General features: G+C 33.5%; 1 protein-coding gene across 2 annotated transcripts in view; it reads left to right on the forward strand.

Annotated features, from left to right (window-relative positions):
- The window catches only part of LOC140436947 (pickpocket protein 28-like), a 313,241-nt gene that overhangs the window by 112,692 nt on the left and 188,261 nt on the right, over window positions 1-12,288 (forward strand). For both annotated transcript variants that reach the window (XM_072526128.1, XM_072526129.1), the window contains exon 2: window positions 9,593-9,866. In XM_072526128.1, the coding sequence (XP_072382229.1) occupies window positions 9,769-9,866 (98 nt within the window). In that variant the 5' untranslated portion in view covers window positions 9,593-9,768. The remainder of the gene's footprint in view (window positions 1-9,592; window positions 9,867-12,288) is intronic.

Raw genomic sequence — 12,288 nt, forward strand, 5'->3', positions numbered from 1 at the left:
CGATAACAAGACTTAACTACTTATGGATGAATAGGAGGATTCTAAAAATATCATGGGTGAATAACCATACGAAAGTTGAAGTATTAAAAAGAAAAAAGAAATAAAAAGATATTGAAAGGACAAATAAACAATTACAACTGCGAAATTTCTACACCTTACGGCTCATAGTCCAAGGTAAAATTGAACGCAGAAGGAGTGTGGGAAGAAATCGAAAATTAGAATGACCATAATGATTGTAAACCTCAGTAACAGAGGTGGCACTGAAAGAACATTATAATACACCCATCAAAGATCCTCCCTCTACTCGGTGTTGGCTATCTCGATTAATTATTGTCTTACGTTCTGGTAATCTTTGAGATAGACAATATGTCTACCATTATGCTTGATACTATTGATAATAATACTAAGTTTGCTAAAGTGATATAATATGTATTGTGATTTATTAGTAAGGTCATTATTGATTTTGTATAAATACAAACAAACTTGTTGAAAATTCTTGGTTTATGTTAAACTTCGTTATTTGAAATTTGGGTGGTTTCGGATTTTAGCTTAATAGAGCCACTTGTATTTGTTCATTTATGTTTATAACAAGAATATTTGGCTATAAAAGAGGTAAAACGAGAATATAAATTAATTGTAAATTTCTAACAGTTAATTCTACCAAGGGGAAGTTCGGAAGAGCTAGGAAACATAGTTTGTTTTGTCATGTCTTTTAAATGTTTGTAAATATTCAGTAAGGAAAAATAAGTTGCAGGTTGAAAATAACACACCCCTGTTGCCTCTTGTTAATTGACCTGTTGTATGGAGTATTTTTATGCAATAACTCTCGAAAAGATTTACTTACTTTATGTTGCTAAAAGATTATAATTTTTGTAAAAAATTTGTTTGCGTTGTATGTTGACCTTATTTACCAGTATTCATATTTAAACAGAGTCTGATTTACGGAAATATTAACGTTATCACTTGTATTTGAAAATAAAGACTTGTATTGTCAAATCATATAACCCTTGAAATGGAAGTGACTTTCATCCAAAAACTGCCCCTTTATAGCATAGCAGATATCTGCAAGTACTTATGTTTATGGGATTAAATTACAAGTTAGTAAATTAAGTTTCTTATTCACAAATTTTTTGTTCAGTTGAAAAGTGATTTCCAATTTTTTTTAGTAAAGATTTTTGATTTTTTTGTTATTAATTTCATCATTTCTATATTGATGCAGTTTGGTGTTTCCAACAATCCTTTTAAAATTTTTCATTTCTATAAGTGTTGTGTATTTATCGAAAAAGTTATAGATTTGAAAAGGAAAGCTGCTGGATTTGGTCTAAATATAAATAAAAGGAAAACAAAATATGTGTAGTGCACAAAGTCGAATGGACATGAGAATCTGAAGGTAGACAATTATACCTACGAATATGCCTTCACCTTCCCCATTCTAAGCCCAATACTACATGAAAGCCACAACGACAGTCAAGAAATATAAGCACGGATTCTTAGCGTTTGTAAGTGTTTTTATGTACATACAAAGACTTAAAAAAAAGTAAGTTACTGATTCATGAGTCTAAGCTAGGAATCTACAAAACAGTAATTAAACCAGTGGTCTAATTTGGGTAGAAAGGAAAGATTTGGATTTGGAAATATATTTGGACCAACCCATTGGAGCGATGGTTCGTGGAGAATAAAAATAAACTATGATCTTGATAAATTAATGTAGAGCTCAGATATCGTTTGATTTGTAAATTGTAAAGTCATAAAGAATTTTTGGCTTGACTAATTAAAACGAATGCTAGATAATCGAGCTGTAAAAGTAATTCAAAGATGGAAACCCTAAGCAAATAGGACAATATGAAGGCCCATAAAAGGTGGATAGACGATGTAGAAGATCTTAAAACCATAAACATCAGGCACTGGTGAAGGAAAGTATCCGACAAGGCAGAATGGAAGAATGTTGTTAAGCAGGCCAATATCCACAAAGGGTTGTAGCGCGATTAGAATAAAAAGAAGCAGGTGCGATTTGCATATGCGATAACAATCGATACCAAGTTCCCATAATATATTTATTATTACAATTATTATTTCGTACTGAATATTTATTTTGTTTAACAGTTTTGCGTAAAATGTAAGCTATTTATTATGTTAAATAAAATAGGGCTAAAAGAAACTACGACGTTAAGAGAGGTTTATTTTTTTATAACGTCAAGGAACCCCGAAGTATGAAAAATCGCGGAGTGTTGCCATTTACGCACAATATATATATATATATATATATATATATATATATATATATATATATATATATATATATATATATATATATATATTATATATCTATTATATATATATATATATATATATATAATAGATATATAATATATATATATATATAATATATATATATATATATATATATATATATATATATATATCTTATACTGTCTTTATAGATTCTTTATATCATCTCACAGTTACTGTGTTGGTTACGCCATATAGTGTTATTAAGACTCTAATACTGCTAATTTATTTGCTCTTGATCCCTTACTTCGTTTTCAACGTCTTCACAGCTGGATCTAACTAACTTCTTTGACTTCCATTTTACATCTTATTGTACAGCTGGTTCCTAAAAAAACTGATAGGGTATATATTAAACTGACTCTTAAGGGTATTTTATAAAAAATTGAGCAGTGTATTTTGAAAGATAAATACTTATTATTTACACACTACCACTGTCACTACCAAATCTTAAAATTTGTCAGATAACTTATTCTGTTTAACCTCAAAAAATGGCTCCACGTGCTAGCAAAAAACTAAAAGCAAGAATTGTAACGAAATTAGAAGATGGTTGGTCACTATCTGTCGTAGCGAACCATTTTAACGTAAGTAGAGCAACAGTTTTTAATATTAATTAAAGATGGAGAGAAAAAGAAACTCTGGAAAGAGAGCAAGGTTCTGGAAAAACTGCAAGAATTATGACACAGTTTCAGAAAACAAAGACAACAACTTGGCGCAGAATTAAAGCAACGCGTCTAAGGTACCGAACTGCAGCAAAAAAACAAGCTCTTTCACCACAACAGAAGCAATCTAGACTAATATTTGCTTTAAACCATTAGCTACAAAATCAAGATTTTTGGAACAGGATAATATTTACAGATGAGAAAATTTTTCAATCTTCTAAAAATGGCAAAATTGAGGTATATAAACCAGCTAATCAAATAGACTATATTCTTATTAACAAACGATTTAGAAACTCTATAACATCTGTTAAAGCGTACCCGGGATCCGACATAAATTCGGACCACAATCCACTTATCGCCAAAATGAAACTTAGTTTAAAGAAAGTTCAAAGACCAAAAATTATGAAGTACGATATTAACCAACTGAAAAATAAAACAGTAAAGGAAAAGGTACAAAAACGCCTAAAAGAAAAAACGTGGGCTCGTACAGAAAAACCATGGGCCCGTACAGAAACAGATAACACAGATGTAGAACTAGAAAATTTGCACAAAGTAAGTCAAGAAATAACAGAAAAATACTTAAAACCTGAAAGAACAAATAAAAAGGAATGGATGACGGAGGAGATTCTATGTATGACGGAAGACAGAAGAAACGCTAAAGATAATAAGAATTACTACAACAACATAAATAACGAAATAAAATTGGTTTAGCTCGAAGTGTACAGAGATAGAGTCATTACAACAAAAACATGATTCATTTAACCTTCATAAAAAGATTAAAGAAGCGGCAGGCTTATATAAACACAAGAACACTGGATTCCTGACAGATAATCAGGGAAACATAGTACTGGAAATAGAGCATAAAAGAGATATTTGGATCAAATACGTGGAAAAAACTTTTGAAGATATACGAAGTAACACTGGTATTACAACAAACACCAATTGCGAATCTGGACCATCATTTACAGTCGAAGAAGTAAAATATGCCATCAAAAGCACCAAAGATGGTAAAGCAGTAGGCCCTGATAATTTTCACTCAGAATTCTTAAAACTTATGGACTATGATGGCATAAAATGGTTGACAAATATATTTAACAGTATATATGATACGGGCGTGGTTCCCCAAGAGTGGTTAGTGTCAACTTTTATAAATCTTCCAAAAAAACCCAATGCGAGAAAGTGCGAAGACTATAGAATTATAAGCCTTATGAGCCATTTACTTAAAACATTTCTAAAGGTCATCCACAAAAGAATATATACAAAATGTGAGGAACAACTAACAAGAACACAATTCGGATTTCGTGATGCTCTGGGAACACGGGAGGCCCTTTTTGCTGTACAGGTGCTATTTCAGAGATGCAGGGATGTGAATTGTGATATATACGTATGCTTTATAGATTACCAGAAGGCATTTGACAGAGTAAAACATGACAAATTAATGACTCTAATGCAAGAAATTGGAATTGACAACAAAGATCTTAGAATTATCAGAAACATTTACTACAATCAAACGGCCAAAATCAAAATAGAAGACCAGTTAACTGATAAAATTTCAATAGAACGTGGAGTACGACAGGGCTGTATTTTGTCTCCATTGTTGTTCAATATTTATTCTGAATGGGTATTTAAGGAAGCTTTAGACGGTTGTGCGAAAGGAATACTAATAAACGGTGAATGGTTGAATAACATTAGATATGCAGATGACACTATAGTTTTTGCCGATAATCTGAATGACTTACAGATATTAACAAATCGCATAACAGAAGTCAGCAACAGATACGGACTAGCTCTTAACATAAAGAAAACCAAATTTATGACAATTAGTAAAAAACCAATACTAAACGCTCAACTTACAATCAACCAACAGAATATCGAAAGAGTCGAGCAATATACATATCTAGGCACCAATTTAAATAGCCAATGGGACCACTCAACAGAAATTAAACAGCGAATAATAAAAGCAAAAGCAGCATTCGTTAGAATGAGAACTATTTTCAACAGTCGAGACATATCATTAAAAACAAAATGCCGTCTATTGAACTGCTACATATTCACAGTTCTGCTCTACGGAATGGAAGCATGGACACTGACTGTTGCATCTATGAATCGGCTCGAAGCTTTCGAAATGTGGTGTTATAGGCGCATCTTACGTATATCCTGGGTTGACAGAGTTACTAATGTGGAGGTCCTGCGTAGAATGGGGAAAGAATGTGAAATTCTCATGACCGTCAAAACTAAAAAGTTGGAATATCTAGGTCATGTAATGAGAAATCAAGAACGTTACGGCCTTCTCCAGCTGATTCTCCAAAGGAAAGTAAATGGTAAGAGAGGACCGGGAAGAAGACGCATTTCCTGGCTTCAAAATTTGCGAAAGTGGTATAACACGACTGCCACTGAACTGTTCCGCGCTGCAATAAGCAAAGTGAAGATAGCCGTGATGATCGCCAACGTCCGGAACGGATAGGCACTTTAAGAAGAAGAAACCAGATAATAATATATTTTTTCCTGCATTTGTTGATAGATATCGAGCAGCTAGTCATTTTAGCGCCAATGTATGGGGATGCATTTCATCTAGAGGAATGGGAATGTTATGGCGTATTGACGGCAAGTTTGTTGGGCAGACTTATCTGAATATTCTAGAAAACATGTTTCCCAATGTAGAACAGTTATATCCAGAAAATAATTTTATCCTCCAAGATAATTGTCCTGTTCACACTGCAAATATAATAAACCAGTGGCTCCAATATAACAACATCGAAACTATAATCAAGAATGTGTGGGGGTTATTATAAAAGGGTTGTATCGGTGTAATTTTATACCTCAAAATGCTGAAGAGCTGTGACACTGTATACAACAGGTTTGGGAAGAGCTCTCTGAAGAAGATAATTTCATAGTTCCTTTTACACGGTGGACCGAAGACTACAAGCTGTTATTAAAGCTGATGGAAATATTACAAAATATTAATTTTATTTTTACATACGTAAATTTAGAATAGTTTTGGTCTTCCATACTCTCGCTTTCTTTGGAGAGTTTCTTGTTCCCTTTGTACTGAAATATCTCGTACGTTTTAGAAAACCAAGAGACAATGCTGACGAAAGAAGTAGACGAACAAGCAACTCATGAATAGTCTTCAAGCTAAGAAGCTGTGTGATATACGCAGCGTTACTGGGGAATTCAGTATCAATACAAGAGACTGCACAGGGGGAGTTTTATCTCCTCGCTTGTGAAATCTGGTCATAAATGGCCTGATAGCTAAACATAGTAACAACAGGCATCATGTCATGCGGATGACTTAGCCCATGGCAAATTTAAAAGCACTGTTGCAGTCTATCTCTGTTGCAGAGATAGACTGCAACAAACTCTGACTCTAGTTATAGAATAAACTTTAAAAGTAGGGCTTGGCATAAGCCCTTAGAAGTCCAAAATTATGAAATCATTATTTAGAGCTGCTGTCAATAAAGTACGGGTAGCGAATATGGTAGCCAACATGATATCTAACGATCGATACCGGCCATGGAACTAGAATAATCTTAAATGGTATACATCTTAATCTAATAAATTAAGTAAAGTAATATTTTATTGAAGGCTTATTTGGAATCAGCAGATATAGTTAATAACCAAGAAAGCGATAATTACATTAACGATAGCCGGACGCACTCATGAAAAAATATGAGTTTAAAACCAAATATGTTATATTATATTTATAAGATGGTGGTAAAACTAATAATTTCTTATGCGTTAGTGGTATGGTGGCCAAGGTGTAATACAAAAAAAGCTATCTTCAAAACTAAGCAAGACGCAAAAAGTTGCTTGCCTCGGAATCACAGGAACTACGAGGGACACACTAATGGCGGTCATGTAAACTACTTGACCTGCCTTATTTACATATAATTATAAGAGACAGGTGAGAATAAAATATAATAAACTGCGAGAAAACCTGAACAATGCACCTATTAGATCAGGATATGGTAATATTAAAAAAAAATTAGGGATACCGAATGGATAATGATTTCTGTCCATAGAAACCAGATATAGGCTTATAGTATCTTTATAAGTAGACATTTGCTTACGAGAGGAACGTCGAAAATGAAACACTTGACTTAGACTTAGTAGGGAAGATTTAAACATTTGTATTCCACTAGGACACTTCTTTATTTCAGCTAAAGATCTTTACATTCTCGCAGTATGCAAGAGAAATTAACACTAAAGCTTTCGAACTAAGGCGGATCTATATGCACAGATAGCCAAGTAGTCATAGGGGCTCTTACAAATCCTAAGCTGGACTCTAGGCTAGTATATGGAATGCTGAAAGGAACTCGACAGACTGGCGGAACATAACAATGTTGCACTGGTATGGGTTAGAAGTCGCTGGCCAATGGATAAAGTAGCAGTAAAAAGCTGAGGCAACTGCAAGAAGAACATCAGCTACAAAATACTTCGGTCCAGTGCCAACTGTGGGAGTGCCAGAAAGCATCGTTTGCGATTGGAAAAAAGTCTCATACTATGGTTTATGTTGCCTTCGAAGACAAGATAACTCACGCTATAAAGATATACCCGGCGAAGCACATGCCAAAATGTATATTGGACAGCTATGTGCTAATAGGGCTTAAGTACTACAAAAAACAAGCAGGACTTTTTTTCAGTAAACCTAAAATAGTCAACTATATCTTGTATAACTGTAAATCATTAGGGGGCAAACACTTTTTGGGGGCTACCAAGTGACTTCAAAACATAAGGTATGCCATCCACTAGACCTGTTAAAGCTGGTAAAGGGTTCTAGAATCCTGATATGGGAATCATGAGTAAATGGAAGATGTAAAATTATTTTACTTACTGCTTGTAATACGACCGGTTTACAATAGACGGCTTCCATTGTGGAAAAAACAAGTTACATAAATATTTAAAGTAACTTAACCCTATACTGCGCCATGCAGCAGATTTGCTACAACCCAGTTTTCAGCTGCGTACATTATATTTAACAACTCTTAAGAATTTAACTAATACATATGACAGGCTGACTGTCGCGAGTGATATTACACGCATCTAAAATTGGTTACTTTGCTTACGCTATTGGAGTTGTGTTGAGAACGTATCAAAAGTGTCACTAGATTTTCATTGTTTTTAGTAAATTCTTGATCTAAATCTACTAACTTTGGATCAAAGGTTTTGTAAAATCTAAAGGTAAGAGCAAGCTATACCTTTTATTATTTACTTTTAAGTTACATATTGTCGTCAAAATTCGACAACTTAGATCTGATACGTAGCATTTTTTGCAGGGTAATTATGACTACAAGTAGACCTCTGACTGGGAATTAGAAGAAATAGCAGCTAATTTTTTAAATAGTGACCATGATTTAGATATAAGTGAATCTAAAGAAACATAAAAATGCAAACTTGCATGTTATTGAAGCAGCTTAAAGCAGCGTGGTTGTAAGATTATCAAGAATTATTTCTGATGTCCGTATGTGATTTTAAAGTAGTAGAAATATGGTTATTTGCATACAAAGACAACAAAACAGTGCGTTTTGTTCATATCATCAACATATTCTGGTGACCTAAAGAGTGACCTAAACAAAAATTCAGAGAAATAACAGACCCAAATCAGAAAGTAAGCATCGATTGTCTCAGTGTTATTGAAAGTTACAGCAAGCATATAGGAGGTGTTGACCTCATTGGGCGTTACAAAATTAAAATTAAATCCAAAAAGTGGTATATGAGTCTTTTTGTCATATGCTGAATATGACTATTGTAAATTCCTGGCTTTTGTACCGACTATGCCTACCTGAAAGAAGAAGTGAAACGCCTTTGAAGCTTGCCGATTTTCGACAGAAATTGCAAAGTGTTTGTGCCATCTTGAAGGTAATCGACTGCCAAAGAGAGGAAGGTCATCAGAATTGGAAAAGGACATTGTTGAAAAAAAAGAATGGATCGGCAACAACGAGCTACATCTCTCCTAAGAAAAACATGCTGGATCTACAGTTACACTGGCCTTTATATCAAAATGTCAGACAAAGATGCCAGATGCCCAATTGTACTTCTTTTTCATATATATGCTGCTCCAAACGTGGACTTTATTTTTGTCTCAATAAAAACAATAACTGTTTTCATAAATTCCACACTACTTAGTTATTATGAATTATTGTACAATTTACACGCTATGTATCATAAATGCTACATTTTCATTTTTAATAAAATCATTTTAAAGATTTTTGAATAACTAAATTTTTTTTATTATCTTTATACCTCAATATACAACCCAACACAAATATATTTTTTGTAAGAATACAAAAAATCGCGCATTATAGAGTTAGGTAAATTATCACAACTATAATTTTCAGTATTATTTGATGTTTTCTGCTAATACCGGGATTTTCAGAATTTCTGATTCCTCATAATTATTAAAATTTGGAAATTCTGTTTTACTGCCATTATTTTCATTAAAAATTCCCAATACATCTACCGACACCTTGTATACAATGATATGATTATTTATTAATTATATAAAAAGGTTATCTTCCTATCCTATCCATTCTAATATCTAAGTTGATAAATTACTTTTATTAATAATTTCAACACACAAACCCACCTACATAAATATCACGCCATTTATAAAACATGTATCTAACAACTCCTTTTTATTTCAGCAAACTCCCGAACGCAACTACAAAATCTCTCATAATGCGCAATTTCTAAAGACGCAAAGCTTCGTTTGAACTAAATTTAGACGAATTGGGAAAAGAAGATAGATAGTTAAATCAACAACTCACTGCGATCGATAGTGAATTATGTGAGAAGAGAGTGCGTTAAAAAAGTTGTAGAAATGTGGAAAAAGTTCGATAAGTATTTTAATGATTACTGCGAACATTCTAGTATTATTGGATGCAATTATGTGGCAGAGAAACGATCGAGGACTGAACGGTAAGTAGGTTTGTCTAATTGGTAATTAAAATAGATTTCGATCGCATAAAGGTTAACAATGCCAAAGAAATTTTGTGTGGGAGTAGACCTATAATTACTATGAGTTATTTTTCTAATCAAAAACGACGTGTTCAGTTGATGGTTATATATAGTATGATCAAAATAATTTAAATAGTAACATTTGCATGAACCAAGATTAGTAAATTTGAACTAATTTATCAAGAGTAGTAAACTCAAAAAAAAACTTTTGAACTGTAATACTACCTTTCCCGTTTTCCTGTGAAATTTTAACTACAGTAGCTAAGTAGGGGTTTTATTGGTATACATAAGACAAAACATATTTATTATTATTAACAACTGAGTCAATAGCATTTATTCTATCGAGCATTATTCTATAATCTTTTGTATATAAGCATCCCATTGTCTTAAGTAAAGTCTCAATTCATTGTTGCCCCATTGATCTCATTCCAGCGTTCCATAAGATCGCTACTCCATTTAGTTTAAGACCTTTATCATTTGTATTCTTATTCCCAATTCCCCATTCCCATTCCCTGGATGTAGATATCTATTTACTTTTTACCACAAGGTCTGTAATGTCCCCCACTCCTTTCACATGTCTAGTCCACGGTTTTTTCCGATCTTCTAAGCGTTTTTATATGCAAGGTAAAATGGGAAAAATAGTCACTAGTTAGTTTTGTATTGTTTAAGCTTATTCTAAAAGTTGGTTTTCATCTGCGTTTATCATAGTCTGCGATTTTATTGATATTCATTCGAAGACCTATTTCCTCCCTAACATATGTATATATATATATATATATATATATATATACAGTGCTAGTCAAAAGTCCGTTCCCCCCCTCGTATCTTTTGAACGGTTATTGTTATAATAGTAAAATTTAGAGGGAGGTAATAAACAGACGTAGGCTTCTCAACTAGTCATAACAGGTGACGTAATAGTGATAGATGACGTTACAGCGCCAATGTGACAGATAATTTTAAATGGGACCTTATGGCAAGTGATACCTCGTTTGAAAGGTATTGAAAATACCTATTCAGTCATAATAATTGTGTTTGAGTTTAAGCTCATTTTGATGAATAAATTAAATAAATACTAAAATTGTAGCTTCTCATTTAATTGATAAATATTTAACAACCAGTTTTTATAGTAAGTGTTCAAAATGTGCTCCATCTACTTTATGACAGTAATGCATCCTATTTCTAAACTCTTGCCGTAGTCGTTCAAATATGTCGAGGGAAATTGCCCTATATTCTTCAACAATTCGTTGTTTCAAAATGTCAATATTGTCGGTTGCTGTAGCGTAAACTTTAGATTTCAAGTATCCCCACAGAAAAAACTCTAATGGTGTGAGGTCCGGTGACCGAGCTGGCCATTCTATCTTACCTCGTCGTCCAATCCATCTACCACGATATTCCTCATCTAGGTAACGTCTTACTGCACCATAATGGTGTGCAGGAGCACCATCTTGTTGAAACGTTATTTCCAAGTTGCCGAATTCATCTGGGTTATCCTCCAGAATTTCAAGTATTAATGGTTCAATTGTATTTTGTAACATCTCCAGATACACTTCACCGGTTAAGTTAGTATTAAGAAAACCAGGCCCAACTATGTGGTTTCCCAAAATACCTGCCCAAACATTTTTTTTTTTTTGGAAATTGTGTATGTGTTTCACGAAAGACTTGAGGATTTGTGTCACTCCAATACCTCACATTGTTTTGTTGCTGTAGCGTAAACTTTAGATTTCAAGTATCCCCACAGAAAAAAATCTAATGGTGTGAGGTCCGGTGACCGAGCTGGCCATTCTATCTTACCTCGTCGTCCAATCCATCTACCACGATATTCCTCATCTAGGTAACGTCTTACTGCACCATAATGGTGTGCAGGAGCACCATCTTGTTGAAACGTTATTTCCAAGTTGCCGAATTCATCTGGGTTATCCTCCAGAATTTCAAGTATTAATGGTTCAATTGTATTTTGTAACATCTCCAGATACACTTCACCGGTTAAGTTAGTATTAAGAAAAACAGGCCCAACTATGTGGTTTCCCAAAATACCTGCCCAAACATTTTTTTTTTTTTTGGAAATTGTGTATGTGTTTCACGAAAGACTTGAGGATTTGTGTCACTCCAATACCTCACATTGTTTTGTTAACATCTCTATTGAGAGAAAAAGTACTTTCGTCACTAAAACAAATTGTTTTTATGTGATTGGGCTGTTGGTTAATTTTATTGGACATATTTTCACAGAATTCTAGTCTTCGGTCGGGGTCATCATCTGAAAGTTGGTGCACAATTTTTAATTTGTATGGATGAAATTTGTTTTTGGCCAACACTCGGTGTACTGTCTTTTGACTGATTCCATAGATAGATACAACTTGGGCTGTAGAAGACGTAGGGTTCACTA

The sequence above is a fragment of the Diabrotica undecimpunctata genome, chromosome 3 (genome assembly GCF_040954645.1).
Source record: "Diabrotica undecimpunctata isolate CICGRU chromosome 3, icDiaUnde3, whole genome shotgun sequence".
In the NCBI taxonomy this organism is placed as follows: Eukaryota; Metazoa; Arthropoda; class Insecta; order Coleoptera; family Chrysomelidae; genus Diabrotica; species Diabrotica undecimpunctata.